The sequence below is a fragment of the Opisthorchis viverrini genome (genome assembly GCF_000715545.1).
Source record: "Opisthorchis viverrini unplaced genomic scaffold opera_v5_65, whole genome shotgun sequence".
Taxonomy (NCBI): domain Eukaryota; kingdom Metazoa; phylum Platyhelminthes; class Trematoda; order Opisthorchiida; family Opisthorchiidae; genus Opisthorchis; species Opisthorchis viverrini.
The window spans coordinates 1,570,353-1,593,374 of NW_008751721.1; the positions used below are offsets into that span (position 1 = coordinate 1,570,353).

The 23,022-nt window shown below is 43.1% G+C and overlaps 2 protein-coding genes across 2 annotated transcripts in view; both read left to right on the forward strand.

Moving 5' to 3' along the window:
- Positions 1–14,223: 14,223 nt before the first annotated feature.
- Positions 14,224–15,513, forward strand: T265_04140 (hypothetical protein; the record flags this gene model as incomplete). Its single annotated transcript, XM_009168798.1, has 1 exon — positions 14,224–15,513. The coding sequence occupies one exon, from the start codon at positions 14,224–14,226 to the stop codon at positions 15,511–15,513; it is 1,290 nt and encodes a 429-aa protein (XP_009167062.1).
- A 957-nt stretch (positions 15,514–16,470) lies between these two features.
- The window catches only part of T265_04141 (hypothetical protein), a gene marked incomplete at both ends in the record, with an annotated part of 48,191 nt that continues 41,639 nt past the window's right edge, over positions 16,471–23,022 (forward strand). Inside the window, 2 exons of the mRNA XM_009168799.1 lie at positions 16,471–16,515; positions 17,990–18,105. Coding sequence (XP_009167063.1) covers positions 16,471–16,515; positions 17,990–18,105 — 161 coding nt within the window. The remainder of the gene's footprint in view (positions 16,516–17,989; positions 18,106–23,022) is intronic.

The window sequence follows — 23,022 nt, forward strand, 5'->3', positions numbered from 1 at the left end:
TTATTTCCACTTATTTTGCTCATCTTTTTGCCGCCGCTCACCCTTCCGCAAAGGCCGCCCTATCCCATACTTGTGTGGTATGTATGTGTGAATGTACACCGTTGACCTGCTTATTTATATACGCGTGCTCGCACGCTGTTTGCTGAAACTGTTTCCGACCTGCGTTGCCACGATTTCCGCACAGCCAATCAGAACCGCGAGACTGTCCTCGCAACCCACACTAGCAAGCCAACATTGCGCCCGCCGTTGTTTGGTTTGGGAACCTTGACACCCCACTGTACCGGTCAGTGACAGACTTGTGCAATCGTTGACTCCACGAACGCGGATGATGGAGATTTACTGCATGAGTCTACTCAACTTTGTGCAAATAGCACTGAAGATTTTCGCACCTGTTTCCTCCTCTTCATGCTCGGAATCGTCAAGCCTACTCGTGACCCAAAATTCCTCACCACACACCAACTGGAACGTTACCTTCTCTCCGTTTCCGGATGCGTGCCACAAGTGTCACATAAACTGCTGCGATTGGATGTGCAGAGATCAGCAAGGATACGCGTGCTAGAATGGCTCATTTTCGTTATTTGTCCCTGTGCTTTTCGTTTCATCGCTTGCTGCCTATGTCAGCTGGCACCCAAAAGGGACAGGATTTTGTGGTTCCAAGAATGAATGTTGGATGTTCGGTGGATTTTTCTGCGGACGCACGCACATGGGTTGACCAGAGCAGAAGCCGCCAGTCTCAGGGACGGTATTCTTAGTTTGGTTGCACGGTGATCAGGATAATGTCGGAGTGTTCAAGTTAGATTATGGAACCATACAGGACCTCTGGCTCAAAGATAATAGGTGGATACTAGCACACATCCACTGATTAATGTAGGATTTTAAGGAACAGATCTCTAGGATGGCTAGAAGACTTCCATTTACCGTTCACTCCAGTGGGACAGCCTCCAGGAGTATCACGGTGAGCTTCCAGCATAGGTCAGTCGATCACACATGCAGTAAAGTAAGGTCAAGACCCGTCGCTGAGTTTACCGATTAAAGGGAGGGAGCATGTACAATTGTAAGCTAAAAATGGTTCGCATTGTAAATTTTATAAGCTGTTCCAAGTAATCTCGGCTGTCGTAATATACCGGTGATGGGAATCATTAAAAGGAGAACCATAGCAGTCACAAGAAATAATGCGATGCAAAGCGGGTCGGCAATAAAATACGGACACATCGCCTTTTCACGGGTTTTCCGGTTTCGTTACATGTCCAACAAAGACCGGGACCGTTGTGTCACAGACAAGGGCAATGAAGAACGGGTGATCTACCATAAATGGTGGAGGCTCTTCATAACAGGACGCCCCGACTGCCATAAGAGCAGTAGCGGCAGCCGCAGTTGCACCCTCTTCGTCGATCTGAGTAAGGTCGGACAGAATTGTGGAGCATACAATTACTGGAGTGAATCAATGGTGTAATATAATTGGAGGTTTACTTATGTCAAGAATGATTCTTTTTACACAGAAAATACCGATCAGCCTCACTTCACAAGTTCAACAGCATCATCGAGATAGGACTATTTCAACTGTTTAAAGGTGAACACCCCTGTTGAAACAGGGGTCACACCTGTGACGTAAAGTGTTTGGAAAATTTTTGCTCGTCTTCTCCAACGACCAATGAAGCCTGCTTTCTTGAGATAACCGCACAGTCTTTCCAAGCAAAACTCAAGCTGAACTCCGAAACGCTCAGTTTTCTAACCTATCAGGCAACGATTTCAACAACGTCCAGTGCAGGACGACGGATGTATAAAAGTTGGCAAATGCACTCATTTCCATATCAATTTAGTTTTCACGGGAGACTCAAGTGAATCTCTCGTTTATTATGTTCTTCAACTGAATGTGCTGCACACAGGCCGCCTCATGTTTCAGTTGACACGATATTCGAAATATCGCAGTATATTTTCATGAAGGAAACTACTCCTAAGTTTACTGAAAATTCTTCGACAATCCAAGACCGGTTTCACCCTTCTTTGGGTTCATCAGTTAGATGCAGTCCCTGAGTCACCGTCAACCATATGTTCTACTTGAACACAAACTGTGCTGATTTGGACAAATACACTCAAATAAAGAATACTATGAACCAGGGATTCAGTTGAGTACCCCGTAAAAACGAAATTGATGTACGAATGAGTGTGTTTGTCGAAATCGGCCCGATTCAGGTCCAAGTAGAAGGGAAACTCGTGGACTGAGCCTATCTGATAAGCCCTGGTCGTGCGCTGTTGAAGGTGTATGAAATTATTTCAGGTCTTAATCTTGAATGTTCCAAACCAGCCCTCCTAGGTATCAACCGGGTAATGGTGCTAACAACATGATGCATAGCAGAAAGTGAGGTTTACATACTACTCAAAGTTGGCACAATCTGGTCAACAGTTCGGCTGGTGCAAACATTCACAAGTTAAATCCTTTAGTTCGGTGTGACTTATCAAAGTATCCAACTGGACTGTTACCGTGCAACGATGCACGAATTTATGGAATTCTACCAAACTGACTGATGTGTGTTAGCTGAACGACTGAAATTCTACCGGTAAACAATTGTGAGGTGGCTAAATAACAAGAAAATTACGCTAGGCGAGTAACAGGTCGCTCACCTCCAAAACAGACTTGTGCAGAACATCGGACACAAAAAGTCGTTCATCCGCGCATATTTTTGACAGATTCGCTTTCGCAGAGTCGAACACATCATGGATCCCACACTGAATCAACAATTCCTTGGCGTATAGTAGAACACCCTCAGAAAGCTTGAACTTGGGGAGGTGTACGGTGATATTCTGTTCGACGAAGTCCGCCTTCAGCAACTTTTCAAGATTTCCAGGTTTACGGAGATGATCAACCAATTTGTTCAGTCCATCTTCCTCGTTTGGTAGCACGATTAACATTTGCCAACTGGAAATCAGATACTCAGTTAATAATTCCACGCATCATGCATTCAGATAATCATGTTCTGTGTCGGATCATCAGGTATTACTACTACTACTAAGCTCTTTGGTTTCAGCGACCCACCTAATTACTCAGTCAGTGCAACAACCACTTTCAGTCTCCTTGAAAATCAACCTTGCGCAAATGCACAATCTACATGGCAGTGTGGATTGGGTTCTGGATAATGCAATCAGTCAAGTGATAAGCTGTGAAGTCTCACAGGCCCGACATCAAGACGCCAATTCTTTACGAGGGCAACCAAATTATCACGATTTTTTTCAGTATATGTGATAGAAGATAATTTGCACTTGAGAAGGCCATAATTTTATGAAGACTTACTCGCTATCTCTGAAAGGCAACCGAATTGCGTGTGCGTCACACGAGTCCCAGGAAAAGTAGGGGAAGTCAGCTTCTACGCACATCATTTCCACCTTCACTTTCTCACCGTCTAAGCAATAAAATTCTCCTTCATAGGTAAGATCTTTCAAGAAGGCTGATTGCCATTTGCCTATGCAGACTCAATGATGATCATTAGACCCCGATTCACCTTTAAAGTATATTGCATTGATTAGAGACAATAGTGTGCTGGCCGACAAAACACCAGGCAGGATAAGGTCTTTAATCTTGTCACGTGTGTTCATTGCCACCCAGTTATTCATGTGCTGTCGTTTGGCCTCAATATCGGGAATCGATGTCAGCTACAACAGAGCAGTGTTCATAGAATACTACGAATGAAAACAGAACTCACCAGTTCCGTATCGGCGCGATAACTCCTCTGAAGAACTTGAGAGTATTCCACTTGAATGTGCGCCTGTCGCAATACGAATAAACGGTTGGCTAACGACAATTCGACTCCGGTGGGTGTTTCAAAATATTTCTTCAGAATGGAGTGAATATATTCGTGTGGCTCGCCCGAGATCTCCAAGTCCGAAAGACGTAATGCTTTCAGTATCTGTTGTTTCGTGTTCCCATCCGATCCGGCCATCATCATTGCCATGGTGGTATAGATACTCAACGGTGAGAAGAATACACTGTTCAGATGCGCTTTGTTAGAAACTAAAGTGTTACATTGAACAAATTACCTTGTTTCCTGACAACTTTGTCATACAAATCAACCGCGAAATGGCATAAGTTGTCCCTCGTATCCATATCTGTGGTCACAGTTTCTCTACGAACAGCGGTTATCTGTTATTTCAATAGATCACCGACCAATGACCACACAGCTTGTATGGGTGCGTCTCATTGGTTGGAGGCTCCCGCGTTGTCAAACCCGTGACATCGGCTGCAATGTGCATCCGCATAGTAATCACCGCGGTTCGACCTTCATCATAGTTTGTATCACTGATACATTGAATAACCAGTGGGCTACAAAAATGTACCGTAGCACCAAAGAACTTTCAGCAATGCGAGAAACACTGTACACAATCATTTGGTCATAACGGTTTACTTTATGACAATAAACGTATCCTTTTAACCCTTGTTTGATGTCCCGGTCATTTTGAACCATTCCGTAGCTTGTTTTGAGAGAGATGTAAGTTGCAGTTTCCCTATTTACACTTCAAGTTACGTTTTGTCGGGTTTCGTTCCTAATTGGACCGAGTGTGACAAGCCTCCGCGAAATACACACACATGCATATTAGTGAGAGACAACCGAAAACCAGCTGGGGCACTCACTTTCGAAAGGCGCGATATTCGAGATGTCGCAGCATAGCGCAACATCTTGTTAAGTTTTCAACAATGGGATTGGTGAAACCTTGATTGGATGTTCCTCATCGTAACCTATATAATGTCGTGAAAACCCAATAAATTCAACTGTCATATGACGGCTTAAAAGGTGAATAAATTAATCAATGAACATACGTAACAGGCTACTCATAAGGTTGCTGAAACCTCTCCGACAGCCAAGTACCAATCTCTCCATTCTCAGTCTTCAAGTTGGTTTCCCGGGAAAACCAAACTGGTATGCAAATGAGTGCATCTGTCGAAATGAGCCCAATTTGTGTTCAAGCAGAACATAAGCTTGATGCAAACTCGGGGGTCGCGCCTACTTGATGAGCCTCCATAAGAGCGATACTGGTCATGGGCCGTTACGATATCTCAAATATCGTAGCGACTGAAACATGAGGTGGCCTAGTGTAGCACATCATAAACGAGAGATTCAGCTGGGTTCCAGGTAAGTCTCTCAAAAACCCAAATTAGTTTGCAAATGAGTGTATTTCGCTAACTTGAAAAGATGTTTTTGGACTAACTTGATGGAACTCACTGTTCGAAAGGCTGTTCAACAGGTTTTGTCCTGTGATCACATTGAGGACAAGAAAACAAAAAGACCAATACCTGATATAGCTCCTCTGTGACCTCAAGAAATCCTACAAGATGACACGCGGAATGTCACAACCGTCCATCTGGAGGTTCAGTGAGATCAGTAGGGTACGTATTCAATGCGGAAAACATGCCGGTAAATCATATCGCTGCCCACTTATGTTCTGGCATTCATATGTTCACCGGGCGTGAGCATAGCTCTGTTTTTGTTATATGTGCTGATTCACCAACCTATGGTATCTGTTGCTGGCCCCGCTCCAGTGCCTAATGACTGAAAAAAGACTCACAGAAGGGAACACAACAGCTATACTTCGAACAAGCGAGTGTTTGCGGGCGAATGCAAAATTTACAACGGGGACTTTCTGACATTGATTCAGGCTCTCTGATAGACGCTTAGTGAGCACCCATCAATCGTGCTTTCATGAAATGCCTGGATGCTGATCACATTCGGGAATGCTTCTATGGCGTGCCTGAACACTCATCGGCTTTTGTTAAATCGATTGAATGATTGACTGGCCGGATTTCCTATTGTGAATTTCTTCAGTTTTAGGGTTTCAGCAGGTTCTGGGCTTTCTGGAGTTACTACTTCCTGATAGTTTGGCAATTCCTGGAAAAGGTAGCATGAATTATTGTTTTCCTAATTTGTGACTTGCATTCAATCTAACGTGGACTTCAGAAGAAATAGTAAGCCTTAAGATTAATAACATGCTTATTGGCTACTAGGAAACAGTGTTTATGTTAGAAAGTCAAAAATGGTTATCTGACCATTCACTATTTACGTACCCAAACTTAACTTGAATATTGATTTGGGCTGTTTATAAAGCAATGAGCTAAAACGTGCAAATTCGAAAGAGCAATGCGAAGTCTCTTCATATGATTTCGGTTCATGGCTTTCCGAAGCAAACAAGGAGCCAGTTGCATTCACAAGGGAGAGTGGAAACAATATCCTAAACTGCTTAAAATCACAGTGGAAAGGCCGCATAAGGCAGACCAACTTGTCTGATGGCAGGTCGGCAAACAAGGAGCCAGTTGCATTCACAAGGAAGAGTCGAAACAATATCCTAAAGTGCTTAAAATCACAGTGAAAAGGCCACATAAGGCGGACTAACTTGTCTGATGGCAGGTCATGCAAATTCGAACGAGCAATGCGAAGTCTCTTCATATGATTTCGGTTCATGGCTTTCCGAAGCAAACAAGGAGCCAGTTGCATTCACAAGGGAGAGTGGAAACAATATCCTAAACTGCTTAAAATCACAGTGGAAAGGCCGCATAAGGCAGACCAACTTGTCTGATGGCAGGTCGCTCCAAGAAGTCAGATTTCTAGTGCTACGATTGCCTGTGTACTATGAAAAAGATGTATTTCAGACTAGCTGCCCACTGATTTACATGAGCACCACTTGACTCAAAGTCGCGAATAACTAAGCTGATTGATCTAAGAGAATCAGGGATACAGGCTCTTGATACTAAGCGAGCATCAACCTGAAAACAAACAGTATATTAATTTAGAGAAATGCACTCATTTGCAAACAGATTTGGTTTCGCGAGAGACACCTGGAACCCAGCTGAAGCTCCCGTTTATGATGTTTCTAAGCAAAAGAGTATATTTCGCTAATTCCGTGCAATACATGTTCAAGTAAAGCATAAGTTTGACGGAAACTTAGGTACTGTGCCTACCTGATGAGCCCTACGAAGTGCGAAACCGGCCGTGGGCTGTCGAAGAATTTTCAGCAACCTCATCAGTAGTGTATTACGTCTGTAGAATTATCTTAATGTACTTTCTAAACAAAAGATTCTTCATTGTGATTAACCGTTTATCGCAAGGAAAATCTCAGAAAAGGGTGAAATAGCAGTAGTGTATTACGTCTGTAGAATTATCTTGATGTACTTTCTAAACAAGGAAAATCTCAGAACAGGGTGAAATAGGCGCTCAAAATGACCATAAGGTGAGAGTGAGCAATTTCGGACTATGTCTTCTGTTACCGCGGACCTTCACCGTCAGGACGTCACGGCGCATTTTTATCCATCTGTTCATATTAAAAGACAACAACGTTCACAAGACACAGTGCATCAGATCTTGGCCCGAACAAAAGCCCTCGTTCACCGAAAACTCCACAGACCTGTCGGTAAGCCCTAATGCTATATTTTTGTGAATGATTTGTGTAGTTTGGGGTCCTTCAACAAGCGAAACCGAATATGCTTCATTTGTACTGCGGCTGTGTTCCGACAATTTAGTACAGTCAACCAAGTTACCATGTGGAAAGCTCGAGTGTTAAGAAGAACAGGCAGTTCAATTCATGCTGTGGGATTCTTTGTAAGTTGTCTGACTGAAAATTCATCACTTAAACACCCCGGAACCATGTGCACAACTAGTTTCGGGCATCCACTCTTCTCCTATTTGTTTTAAACGGTTGGCTTGCTTTCACCATTTTGATCATAAAAATCGTCAATGCGGTTAACACCAGCGTGGGAAGCGGGTGCTTTACTGTAATATAGTGCTCTCGTTTACATAGCATACGTCCGTACGGTGAGGAAAAAATGGCATGTGCAACTATGATGCATCGGTGAAGTTTTGCCATCATTGATTATCGATCGTGATGCAAAACACGTCTGTCATATTGTCGATACCCCATCACTGCTTGGTCTTGGAGTAGCGTTCTAAACCAGCCTATTGGTTAACCTACTTTCTCCATGTAGAGAAACGCGCACTTCTGTGGTACATACTGATTTATTTCTTCGATCCATTATTCCTCCAGTGTGAACCTTGATCCGGAACTATCAGTTGTCCGTAATTTGCATACGACCTATTTGTCACTTTTGATGTTCCAGTGACCATACTGTTTTAACACAATCAACCTCATACTTGTATTCTGGACAGCTCGGAGTCGGCAAGCCGATATCTCTGGCTCACTAGGCAAGTAAATGGCCGCAACGGTGTATGAGTAAGATGCACTTCTAGCCATCCACTTCGTCACAGCCATGCAAAAACTTGTCGCGTTCCGCGAGGTCATGAGTTCGAACCCACCTGGAGCTTCATGAGTTGCACTGATAGCTCTCAATAAAGATGGAACATATGCGCAATGCTTCTGAGCATTTCAGTATAGACTGACTCTTTGCTCTCTGTCTATTCGTATTGTTATTATGTTACAATTCCCAACTGTCTTCAAGTGAGACAGTGCGAAATTGTGATGCTGTACGTAAATTCTAAGTTTGAGTCTCAGTGTTAGTAGACTCAGCTAGCTTTCGGACTAACCGAACTCTTCCATTACCACAATTTGATACTTTGTGCCTCCTATCGACTGGAATAGAATAATTTATATGCGGTCGACGTCTAGGGAAAGCTCGACTCACCTTTGAACCGTTTTTGAGCTCTACTTCTGAATAACGCCGTGATAACTCTGACCGAAATTGTCTTACAAGAGCATTTTGAGCGACACCAAAGCATGTAAATTGCAGAATAATACGTTAGTCGTGGAATTTGGTTAAACAATTAGACGGCACATGAATTGTGGGGCATCTATAACCGATAATCCAAGCACCGTTCCTGTCTGAATTTCCCAGGATTTCCGAGGAAGATTGCGGTGCGAAGGTACAAAAACGAACAGGAAAATGGTTGTTCTGTCTAGTTACCGTGCCAATTGTTAAAGCAGTTAAATCACAAAAGACAGTTTATTAAAGCGAAAACGGAGCTTCGCGGAATACAGAAACACTCGACATTCACCGTAATTTGCCTATCCACAATCACCTGTTCGTTTAAAACCTCACTCGACAAGCGGAAATTGCCTTTCAACCACCACCATGACGTACTTTTATCGTAAATAGCATAACCAAGTGCGATACGTCTTACGTTTGTGAGCACAGTAAGTTTACCAATAACCAGCTCTCTAATGTTACCAAATGTCACGTTACTCATATTTACAAGTCCTTATCGGAAAGCTCGTGTTAAGGGATCACTCTGGCTGCAGATCCTAATTACGCACAGTTCTGTCAAACCATTCGAAATCTGTTCTGTATACCAAGTAATTTTTAGAGAGGGAGAATCACAGCAGACTTGGAAAAATAGTGTCGCGCTAGGGTCTCATCTTCTTATCGGCCAAAGGTAACGTCTTCGTGAATCGTTCGAGGGTCTGAATTTTCCTACCAAGTCCATTCATTCCGCTTGGTTATACTATCTTGTACATTTGAAGGTGCTAGCAAGAGGTTCCATGAAAATTTCATAGAGGCATAAAATAATAGATGTAGTGAGCGAAACGATACTTGGTGTTCAAAAGATGAGACCTCAGCTTGCCACAACAACCGCCGACAGCTGCAACTTCTTAATTGTACTCGTCGTAGAAACGTGCGAATGACCTAGAAACGGACCACTTGAATAAGCCTACATATGACTTTGTGATTAAAGGTGACATGAGTCTAAGTTCGTGCAACCTCGTGCAACACGCGGTAGACATTCATCCTTGTGTGTTTAAGCAGGGCGTCAAAACTATGTAATCGTAAGATGAACATGCTTCTGAGTACAAGACAATGCGAATGTTCATTCAATCATATGTTCATTCAGCCAATCACACTGTTTATCTATCTATCTATCTATCTATCTATCTGTCAAACATATCCAGTCTGTAAGAGGTAGCGATCTGAGAAGATTCTCAACCAGAAGAAGTGTAGCGGCATACCTACCTACGGAGTGAGGTGAGAAGATTCTCAACCAGAAGAAGTGTAGCCGCATACCTACGGAGTGAGGCGAACAATATGTTCTTCATGGTGACGTTCTAACTAATTTTCCTCACTCAGCCCGGGAGGTATAGAGAGTAATACCTCGTCGACGGTGTTGGATATCTGGTTATTTCTCGTCAACCTAGATTCCAGCCAAATCCTCGTGGAAGGGATGCTTGTCACGTGTGAGATTCTGTAGCACGTGGAAAGTAAATCCGAATATCATAACATGATAACTGTTGCCAGCATCACACCCATCGATAGCTTGTGTCCTTCAATATAGCACCGTGTCACACTGTAAGTTCATTGTGCTGTTATGTCATATGCATATAAACCTACTATAAACTTAGTGTGATTCAATAATCATACCAGAGTTCTCCGGGGATCGTTCATCAGCGTAGTGCTCCGGTTAGCAAGTGTTTTAAAATCGGTGCTGTTGCGTTGGACAAATTTAGTGCTGGAAAGCTACCTGTTAGAAAATAGAACAATTGTACCCGAAATCGCTGCTTTATATCAAACATTCTAACCACCTGGTGACCCGTAAACCCATCCACTACTGTTCTCCTGGGCTTTTACTACCCACACATCCTTTAGAACTCCAGAAACAGATTATATTTTAGAAGGAAAACTACGCTTGTTTTCCTGCATCATCTGTTCCGTGGTTTTCTCATCATAGTTAGAGTTTGGAAATGCGGTCAGATTACATCATTCGCGCAAAACGGGCATCCTTCAACCTCTAGTTTTGTTCGCTTCCTAATTCCATCCACCATACCAGTGATCTTCATAAGGCCCATGGATTCCAGGTTTTTGATCCCCGGAAAATCTCTTTTGAATAAGGTTGCTATCGTTATAAACCGAGTAGTAACGATATTCTCGATGAATCAACAGAAAAGCATGTGATGATTATTAGGAGAACCGATGCACAGGTTAGTATGTGGTAGTACCCATTTTGACTTAAACGACATATATTGTATCGCATTTGCACCACTGCTTCACGATGGTGGATGTTTGATGGATTTGAGTATGTTTGTGAATGACCAAAAGAATTCAAGGAGGTTGTCAGGAATGGCTAACAGGATGGTTCAGGATGCTTGAAAGCTGAGTGAAAGCTTTACTGAATCACTTTATCAAGGCGAGTTACATCCTAACGGCAGAAAAAAGCATTCTATTTTAGCCTGGAAAATCATTAGATATGTTACCAATAGTGACTAAATCACACTTTCCAGTGAAATGTCCGGCTTTGCTAGGGGATGATGCACCACGTGTTTTTTTGGGAGCCGGCATTCACAGCCGATCGGCAGCGTTGTAGCTGCGCTAAACATATTTAGGCTACAAGACGAGGGTTCTTTTAAGGCACGCCTATTCCTCAAGGTGGAGTCTCTTTTCAGCAATATCCAAAATAGCGATACCAATTCATTGCGATTACGTGGGACCTTACTACTCCTTATTCAATATCTGGAACACACAGAGCTGAGTAAAGCATTGTTGTGCTCTCCTTGCATATTGGCGTCAGGTGCAAACCTTTCTGCTGCTACTACTCTACTAAAGGTCAGTGGAACATAGTGTCCTGCAGAATGATCATTAAGGCAAATGTCTACTCCGGGCTCAACAAAGTGACAGGTACCAGAGTTGTCCGGAGTCACATCGTACGGACCTGTTGCTGTTCGGTGGCCTGCATCTCATGGACTGACGGTAAGCAACGGCTTACTTAATGGGCTGGTTTGTAGACTTCCAAAACGATCGGGTTCGCATAACGGTTCATTCCACTCAATCCACAGCCGAAACTCCGTATAACAGGGGAGATCTCTTCAACCTCTATTTAACTATGGTTGACTAACAATCAAGTTCATACGTGAACGACAGTCGACCTGAACGACCATGTGTGCTGGTTTATGCCTGGGTGCATGCGTTCATGTTTTCATACCCGAGTGTATGGGGGACGCAAACGCCTACATATGATGATTCACAAAACGCTGGTTCCTCAGCAGCATCACGATCATCATGCAGGCAATACTCATGCCAATGTAATGGTAGTATTCCACATCAGCTGTTGCGTCATGACGTCAGACTTGTGATCTCGCTCGCTACACGAAGTAGGAAGGACAAGCAATGCGAATTACGGAACCGTGTGCTCTTCAACTTGCCTTGCTGTTTGCACAACGATATGTCTGGCTGTGTAGCTAATGAGAGTGAATTGGTACGTAACGTTAGGTGTGAAGTAGCTTGTCGATTTAATTATTATTTTTAAGATTTTAGAAAGCCATCCCTAACCTTCCTGTTCTCGATCGTCATGGGCGGCGTGGAAACAACTGGGAATTACAGTTTCCTGTTTTACCTACATCTGGGATATTTCATGCACATGCTTAACAGCCAAATATTGTTCGTTACTTCCACCTTTCCCGAGTGTTTTTCGAGGCTTGTCTCGGAGCATCTGTTAAGTTTTCAAGTTCCTACAAGTCAACATATGTTCGTCTCGAAGCAAATGTATATGTCCTTATTGAATTTGGCTTTGCGAACTTACGTAGTCACCTTACACACATGAGATTAGTACAGTTTCACTAAGCCGAATCGGTAGCCCTTAAAATAGGAACACAATCAAAATTCTTTTCCACAGAGTCTCAAAAGTTCTGCAAGATTCTGATATAATTTACCTCGAAATCTCGGAGATGAACTCAGGCATCTGCTTCAGATGAGATGAAATATGCTCACAGGAAGGATTGAGGGGGAATTTTTTTAGTTAGACATGTCAGGAGGTTTGTCTAAATGAACTGGATTTGCATTTTACTGGCCGTCCTTATAAAAGGACACTTTTTGACAAATCTAGACGAAATGCTTCTTGAATCCTTCACAAAAACCTGTGCGAATTTTCAAAACGGCCCTAGACAATTTCAACTATTGTTTGCTCGGTTAAGTTTATTAGTAGTTGATCTTATGCCTGTTGATTTGTTCGTTTAGATCGGTAGCCAGCTTGCTAGCGTTGCGGGATCGATGCCTCCTTGATAAAACGTTTACACTCTGAGTGCCACTCTGACTGAGCTAATACAAGGTCACCTGATTACCAAGGAGAATTCCTGATAGCTGTCTCTGGACTTACTCATTGAACTATCTGGTAAACTATAGTTACGCATCTGAGCAACCGATGGCTTCGAAGTGCTTTTTTATCAAGATGAATTTTGCGTTACAACTGCCCGTCGGTCATTCATTTCATTACAGACTTGTTGACGGGACGGATGAGTTTACTAACTAATAAGCAAATAATGAACAAACCATTAAGCTGTTGACTAAACAAGCAAACAACGAGAGGAATGGTTAAACTATTAGACCAATTATTAGACCAATTCTGCCCCCTCGTTTGCTCGGTCATCTAACCATTTATTTATTTATTTATTTATTTACCCCGCTTCTTAACATCACAGCTCAGTTTTTGTTTTCCTGTTAGAACGTGCTGCACTGTGGCTTACAAAAGCCGAGGAAGAGTGATCTTTCTGGATAAATTGACTCCACAACAGTGTGTTTGGTTTGAGTGGCCTCAGCTTATAGGCTCAGTTAGTATCACTTTGGTTTCGTGTACGGATAGGTAAAAAACAATCTATATATTTGTAATGTTTTACTCACAAGGTTACTGAAAATCCTTTGACAGCCCACGACCGGGGACTGCGCCTACCTGATGAGCCCCAAAAAGGGCGAAACCGGTAGTGGGCTGTCGACGGATTTTCAGCAACCTTATGAGTAGTACATTAGAAATGTACTGCGATATCTCGAATATCGTAGCGACCGTAACATGAGGCAGCCTGGTGCAGCACATTCAGTTGCCTGAGAACATCACAAACGAGAGTATCAGCTGGGTTCCAGGTGAGTCTCTCGAAAAAACCAAATTAGTTTGCAAATGACTGTATATTCGATAAAAGCAATGTGTTTCACCCGTGGGCGCCGTTCCACTCTCCATAATGGTTCCTGGTAAACCAATGGACAATTCGTCCGCTGAAAATGACTTCCGAATTTGGCGTCTACATCTGTTGTTTCGATATGAGGGACCGCTTATACATTGATAAATTTCCTTGCAAATCTTTTTGAAGTTGGCAGCCTTTCATAGTCTGATCGAATAGCTGAAAGTTTTTGAGTGTCAGTCATGTGATCATGTGGTCTAATCGACTAACAAGCTTAGACGTTATCACGTGACCTGAGTTTAAGTTACATGCTGTCCCACACTGTACTATGGTCATTTATACCAGAAAACAATGTGACCTATGGAGTCGGCCTATGAACAACCACAAGCAACAAGCAATGGGGAAGAGAGAAAGGCGTTCAAAGAATGCCTATGTGAGAAGCTCAGTCAAATCAGGGGTGAGAATGAAATTCTTCGGAGAATGACTCAAAAGCAACTTGATTTATGTAATGATTTGGTTAAACTCCACACGCTGCTTAATCAGCCCGTATGGGACGAAAAGGACAAACACTGTTCAACGGAGGATTCAGGTTTACCCAGTAAAACTGAACAGACCCCAGTTTGTTTTATGGATCTGGCAACCAATCGTTTTGCTGCAGATGACTACAGGTGTGGGTGTACTAGCAGACTGCTTGAGTTAGTCTCCAAATTTTGCACATGTTGTTTGACTAAACACTTGTGTACAATGGCCAAAGAATTGACGTCCGTTCACTGTGCCAAAACCGTACAACAATGCCGACAGTGTATTCATCTTCTGGGCACCGCAGACAAATACTTGTCACCAGGTCCCAATGCGACCAATCCGCTTTCACAACAACTGGCATTCAGGCTGAATGCTGAGCCTTTTAGTTCACGCTATGAGAAAGTAAAAGCGCCCACACTTTGCTCCTCGACCCCGGTGCATATATCAGTGGAACCTTCTGCCAAGACGTGCACATCAGATGATCGCGTTGAAATAAACAGTCGGAAATTTCAATTTCCTGATCCTTGTTCTCCGAACAAAATGGACGACTGTGTCAATACAGATGCTTTAAACTTCGGCATGTTAGATCTCCGACAACAGGGCTCTGATGACGTGAACAATAAGGGCACAACAGAGAGAAAACAAGCGGCTTCAAAGTGTATGCTCTATATATGGACGATTCCTGATTATCCGGTGGTAGAAGCAGAAGGATGCAGTTATTGGAGCGATTCATTCTATCTAGGGACGCCTGGATACAGATTTCGAACAAAATTGGAATTCACTAAACGATTTGTGGGTATTTTTGTGCAACTCGTAGCTGGAGAGTTTGATGAGCAGCTTGTGTGGCCTTTTCGAGATCACATGCAGTTTGTTCTGATTGATCAGTCAGTCTCGGGACGAAATATCACAAGAACACTAAAACCCTTTCCTGAAGATGAAGACGAGAAAGGAGTCTGGGAGCGACCTTTGGCAGTGAAGGAAGTAAAAGTTCAGGGGGCCAAAACAACGGAGGTATCAGCTTGGGGATTTCACGACTTTGTTCCACGATCAATGCTGAGTGATTGTGGTGGGACTGCCACAGATTACGTGAGAAACGACCGAATGTACATTGCTATCAGACTGCTCTAATGTTTGACCAAGTACTGCCTGCAGTAATACATAAAGAAACCCAGAATAACTCTGCCTAACCACTCGGAAGTTAGGGTTCTCTGGAAGGCTACTTCTTCTTGCGAAATCACATTAATTTTATTTTAAAGTTCAGCAGTACGAACGCTACTCTGACCTAGTAACTGCAGTACAACGCATAGTAAATTCAACCCACCCCGTTTGTTCTCTTTTCCATATGAGAGCTAACAGTCAACTCATTGGAATCGTTTTTGTCTCGAATCGGTTAGCATCATATGGAAAGTATAAAGTCAATACAGCATAATGGAACTAGATGTTAGGACCCCACGTTTCGGTTGCTGTGGTCAAACATTTTCAGTGATTTCCATACTCAACGGGATGCGATTCAAGCGCAGAGTTTTAGTCCGCTCTCATGTCTCTGACTGGTGTGCTCCGGAGGTCAAAAAAAATTCAGCTGTAGCACCCTTTTGGTGCCTAGCTGCCGTGCCACACGAAGGAGGCACGAGGGCTGGGATACTGCCAGGTTGCCCAAGCCTAGACTGGGGATGGCGACGGGCAGAGGGCCGAACCACGGCTTTCCGGTCAGTAAATTCACGCTCTAACCGCTTGGGCCATCTCGCCCCGCTCCGGAGGTCAGCTAGCAGTAAGATGCGATCTACGTGTGTGGAAGTATGTAAGCTCTGTTTGCGTGTACGCGTTGTTTTGTGTACTTTGAATTGGATGTGCTTCCGTCTGTGATTATGTTGGCTGTGATTCGCCATTTCTCGAAGTTCTGCTTGAGTTCTGGCCACTATGCCTACCAAGGCGTTCAAGCCCAAGCCACACAAACTGAGTCTACCGAATTCCATCCGGCCTAATACATAGACCAGACAACTCCACGTGCGAATCAGGGGGCACAAACGAGATGCGCGTTTTCCTCCACGAAATTCAATCAACTAGGTCACGAACTTGAGTCAGACCATGGAATCAACTTCGGCGACAGGATTCAAGCCTCACATGGAATGGGTATGCGCTTAAGCAGTAGAGATCTAAACGACCAAACTGTGTCAACCGTAGTGATGGAGGCTCTGTCTTGGGCTTAGTGCACACCCTGGTAAGCAAAATGACCTGATGTCAAGCAGAAATCTCAAAAAAGACGCATCACAGCAAGCACAATCACAAACGGATATACTTCCCGTCCAAAATGCACACACGATCACGCATATACGCATAGAGGGTTAACACAAGTCCAAACACGCCGATCACATCTGAGCGCCAACTAACTCCTGGAACATACCAAGCAGAAGACGTCGAACAATTACAGATACCAAGAACAACACGGTGCAGTCACCGCAGAGCCACCACGCCCCCTGGGATTCGGCTTCCGGTGGAGCTGAATAGTTTCGAGCCTTAGTAGTTCGATTTTGAACCGCTTTGGCTGCCTTGATAACCGACGTTGTTCAACATTGCCGTACTAGCCTTGGAGATTCTGTTTCGTCACACTTCCTGCGTGTGTTTTGGAATAAACTCAGTGCTCGGGAAACACATGAAGCACACTGTAAGACGATGGAATGGGCCCCATGGAGATAAGGAATTGTTTCGCGGTGTGATTAGAAATGCATAGGGTAGTTTATACGTTTTCTGTTGACTGGATCGCTGTATTTCCATTGTCTTCAGAGCACACTGTTCCAGAAGTTTCGTCACTATTTTTTGCAATATACAACTCAGCGGCAAGTGTCAACTTGCCATTGTCTTTTCATTATTTTTACACGAAGAATTTTAGTTGAATTATGATCAGGAAGGTCTCTAGAAATACTTGGGCATTTAGTTCATGAGATGTTTTTGCACAGCTTTACTGTTTAGCTTTTAAGAAATGTTATTGAAGGGAAAATCTGATTGGTTTTTATACGGCGTTCCGGAGAGTTATACAGTCCACACTCCTATTATTCTTGTTGTGCTGTGAACAGGCTGATTACAAATTGGAATTTTGTCTACATAGTGTCGAATCAGGTGATGGTGAGCGGTCCCAAATTGTTCGCTTTCTGCGACCATTTTAATGCACTTAGTATCCAGAAAAAGGCTCGTTGGTCCCTTGGTTCTTTCATTGTTTTTTTTGCCACTATTGTGACCATTCTTCAAAGTGCTATTCCTCTCATATTCTGGTGGCCAAAGTGAACGTGAATAGTTCACACAGAACTAAACTCCTGGCTTCTTAATCGCCTGAGGGCCACATTTATTCGTCGTGCCTTACGGAAATTAGCTTCGTCTCGTCGGCAATTTTCACTTTAACAGGGGTTACACCTTGGCCGTGAAGTCACACGTTTTGTGATTCTATTGCGTCCCAGCTTGAACAGCACCAACAAGCTCATTGAAGTATTCATAAGCAATGCTAACTAGGGAGCAGCAACGAATGTTATCCTACCAGTGTTAAATCTAACTTGACCTTATGATAATTCCCCCATTCATTTGCTTAGTCCGCTTATGTACTTTTGATCTCCAGTTGTTTTACTTATCCGTACCCGGCAATCACCTTGCCGAAGAGGCCGTCTGGTCCGATACTTGGGCATTGACAGGCGTGTCTGTGTGTGAATCTGCGCTGCTGACCCAATTACTCATGTGTGTTCATGTCGCGTTTGCTGAGCCTACCTTGACTTGTTTTCTCATGGGTTCCGCGTGATCACACGTCCAATGAGAATCACGAGACTGCTGTCGTAAGGGTCGACCGCAACGCACTCTACTGAGCCATCATTCTGCTCGCCGTTGCTTGGTGTGCGGACGTTGACACTGCATTGTGCCGGTCAGCGACAGACCTGTGAGGTTGTTGACGATACGAATGTGAACAACTGAGGTTTGTTGTACACATCTGCTAAACTTGTGGTAAATAGTACCGTAGAATTACGAACCCAATTCTTCCTTTTGATATTCAGGATTGTCGAACCTACGCGTCACTCAAAGTCCCGTATCGGGAACCTCAACAACAGGAAACAGGGAATGTCATTTCTACACATTGAGCAGAGACAGCACTCATATTCGTATCCAATCAGACACGATAGGAACCGAGAAAATAGTACTGGATGGGAGTGTACTTGGTCATGTGGATGGCTGAGCGTACTTCATTGGAGTAGGTTAATTTCGAATGGTCGTAAAATGTACATTATCATAAGGCTAGGATAATTATTGGGGATGTATGGGGCCGTTGGGACCAGTTAAACTTATTCGATATGAGTTCAGCACGATGAACTATTCCAAAAGAGACACTACGATACTGCTATACTAAATCTTCATTATGCCAAGAAACAAGTTTTATTTGATGAAACTAAGCATAAAGTAATTGTTATCGACGTTGTGAGGAGATTTAAGAATTGCTGACGCAGATTTCGTCCTGTAAGTGGAGCCTATACTCACGTTAGCAACAGTCTGTAAGTGGCTCAGTGGAAGAATAAAAAATTCAGCCAATGAGTGGAACCTCCGTGGGAGAGGTCGCCACTAGAGGAGCCAGTCAATACATGTCACCAGGTGATCTCACGGTTGAAGAAAGAGTGACGCTATACTCTAATTGAGACCTAATCACACCGAAGTTCGGTTCGAATGGTTTAAAACTACTAGCCGGGATGTCATCGGTTCAAAACCCCCTAGAGTTTCGTGAGAAGCGCAATCCTAGTTTTCCTTAATAAGGATGAGACAGTTGTGCAATGCTTATAGACTCTTCAGTAGAGATTGGTTGCACTTACGGAACAAAACCTCCATATAAAATGAATGCATTCCCGTACTAATTGTGGGTTCATTACCAATAGATTTGTGGTGGTATTGCTGATGGTCGAGTTCCTTGTCTTTCATCGATCCATGAATTCTGGATACAGCATTTTCGTGCTTATGAATCAGGACAATCTCATTCACTAAGTGTCTGATCTGATTGGCTATTCTGCGGTATGAAAACACCGCCTAGCAAACAAAGCAGACTCATTGTAATGTTGGCGCCACCTGTCATTTGCAATTATCTCCAAACGAATGTTCTGTGGAAAGGCAACCTCACACGAGGTGTAGTTTAAGATATCGAAGTACTTTTTGTTACACAACACCATTATTACCGCATTAGTCCTTGAATGTAATCAGGTAAGCGTTTACATGAGATTCTAACGACCACGTTTTTTAATAGAACACTCAATTTTTTTAAGTGAATTTGTACGATAATTTACAACCTAACTTGTTGTTGTGTCAAACTATGCTCTCCTGTATATCGAATAGTATTCTGAGAAGACATGGGATGGCCTTTATACAGTATACGTAGTGGAAGCTCATTAGAGCGAGGGACTAAGTTTTGCTTTCTGCTGAGTTTCCTGTTGAAAAAAAGTAAATTTGCAGTTCAGTGTATATTCGTCTAACGTAAGCTTGGTGCCCAAGTAGAAACGGGTATTGATAAGGAATTTCGCATTGTGCAAACGAATGCCCGATGAGTCCCAAAAGGATGAAACAGGCAGTGTGCTGCCGAAGCGTTTTCAGTAATCTCTTACGTAGTGTGTTACGTCAGACAGGCAGTCAAAAATCTGCTCCGTGAACTATGCCTGTGCCTGATACACTGAAGGAACAAGCCAATCAGAATAAAATGCCAGGTTCTGTGTTGATGAGGACAACCAACTCAGGAACTTGCATAAAAATCGATACATTTTCGAAAAACCGTTCCGTGATTTATTCAGATGATGTTCTATGTTTCCAGAGGAAAGATATATGCCTTAGCCAGGAAGAAATTTTTTCGAGGCACAAGGAAACTGTCAGCCTATGTTAAAGCTATGTTTGGAGTTCAGGAAGTCAGATGCAGAAGTATTGATGAACTGCTGATAACTTTGAGACTGGAGTCCCTTGTCGCTTCTTATAGAACCTGTCAAAATAGAATCAAAGTCGGACAGTTGTTTAGAAAAGTGCAAATCATTTTCCTATTATATTGTCCTCCGCGGATGGTAGCCTGAACGGGGACACTGAGGTTCCTATAACCCTAGTTGGTGGGGTTTCATTTAGTTCTTTGGCGTGTCTGTGCCTCTAGCGTCTGATGTGAATTCGAATACTCCCATGGTGAAACTAAGGGTCACAACAGTCTCCACCGGGGGGCTGTCGTATGGTTTTATGCCACATGTAGCTGACCGTCGACCCCGCTCCAGTGCCTAGTGCCGGAGAAAAGATTCACAGCAGGGAACACAACAGCTATATTCCGAACAAGCGAGTTCGGGAGCGTGAGTGCGAGGGTGTGAGTGCGTGCGAGTGCGAAAGTACAACGGCCTGAAGCGACATATTGGAGGGACAGTGAATATGCATATTGAGAGCAAATGGGTAGTTTTCCAGGATGGAACACGGGAGAAGTTGCTACTTTCGCTGTCTGTGAGTAGGAATTATCAAGCAAGACTTCGTCATTGGATATTTTTTAGAGGGTGAGTGGGGACTGAACAATCCATCAAGAACATAAACGTTTAATTTACAGTCAGTCATGCTGCCACCATCGTATCATTATTCTTTGTTCTTGATTTTCGACCAGTTTTGTCTTAACCTGTTGTGCTTTACTCAGTCTAACACTAGAATAGCGGTCCAAGTTAGTGGATGTATTCCGAGAAGATATGGTTTTCAATGTAACTTCAGGAATTGGCAAGCGTTTGTGGCTTTAGCTTTTTAGAAAGGAATTCCAGTCACTTTCATAGAGGAAACTACTCACAAATCTGTTAAAAACTCTTCAATAACGCACGACCGGTTTCACCCTTCTTGGAGCTCATCAGGTAGGTGCAGTTCCCAAGAGATTCACTTGAACCCCCGTGAAAACCAAACTGATATGCAAATGAGTGTATCTGTCATGTTGTTTGCATTTCAATCAGTGATGAGTCTAAAACAAAGAAAAATCATCATGAACGCCGGCCTTTACCAACAGACGAGAGAACAGGACCAGAAATGAATCAGACGATTTAAATTCTGCTGTGTAGTTATCTACATCACCACTAATACTGCCGTGGTATTACACTATTTCGAAGAGTTTTTTGAGCGCACAAATAACTAAGTCACTTCAAGTGATAAGACAGATTTATGTGGTATTAAAGCTACCTAGAAAAAAATTACCACCACAAAGGTAGGCTGAGCGGAACACCGACAAAGTTGAAAGCCAAGATGAATGAATGCAAATAAAGTTTACTGGGGTAAAACCTGGATGTCACCAGCCAGAAACGTTCACACCATTTAGTATGGTAATGAGGCTAACATGCCTACCAGTGGTATCATGGTATCGCTGCAGAATGGAAATTCGTTTAAGAACAATGGAAGATTTGCTCTACATGGTCAGCTAAAATAGAAAACAGTTGCGTCGATTAACGAAACTATTTTCGAGTGCTAACAGAAGTCAGCTAAATGGAAGAGAAAGAAACCAAGCTAGCGCTTTTAAAGCAAAAACGTAAAAAATCACAGACGCGACAGCTTGCTCAACAGTCACCATGTGGATAGTTTCATTTGGATGACGTGCAAAGCCCCAAGACTGGAGTGTTCGATTATCTTGGGTATTATCTCAAATCCGGCACCAAATATTTCAGAAATACTGTGACGAAAGCCTCAAAATGGAGCAAACTATTACAATGATGTTCAAAGTAAACTCCCAGGCTGACAAATTCGGACGAACTGTAGGTACCGTCAAAAATTCAAAAATTGAGCTTCTGAGTTTAACTCCAATTGCTGCACAAAAACGTAAACTTTTTGGACCACATGAAATAAAAATCTACCGTCTTGAAGGACAGACAGTACACTCCACTAGTTCGACTGATTCACATCTACGGGAGGTTCAAGAGGGAACCCGATTTGCCGAATATTTTAGTCAGACGAGTCTATACTAAGCAAATGATCTAACCATCTGTAAATTTGAAAATCGCCTTTGTGAGAGCGCTCTGAAATCACGGGACAGATTGTGTTTACAGTCTCTTATAACGGTCAGTGGATTTCATAGTCCCGTTTCGTGGAAGGAATACTTTGCATCATAGACCTGCATACACTGTCAATCTTTAATTAGTTATTTAACAAGCTATGGTCCGGTGACAAGCGAATATGGATCCATTCTATCATTTTTTATTTCTGTCTCCACTTACCCCACCATCATCTGCGGTTCTTCCGGCTTTTATTTGAGATCTGGTTGGCAAGTCATTCAACACAGTGGTTGAACGGTTTCTAAGTCCTGCGAAGGAAGAACCGGATTGAAGCTAGAAAATAATCAGCTGAAGGACTTATAATCACTTGCCGTTTCGGTAAAGCAGATGCGAAAAGATGGGTCGGAAAGACATCAAGACGAAACTCTCGCTAACTACAGAAATTTTATCTTGTTTTGTGTGGTACCAAATAATATATTTTGATGTCTGACGTTGGAGGAACATTCCACAGCAGTTCTAAATATGACTCCATAACCCAATGGGCTCAATTTTCCCGCGTAAATTTTGGGGCATGTCATCAGGGACGATAAATTTAGGAAAGATCTTAAAACTTGTAAAGCTTGGCACCCCTCGGAGGACCGGTAAAAATGAA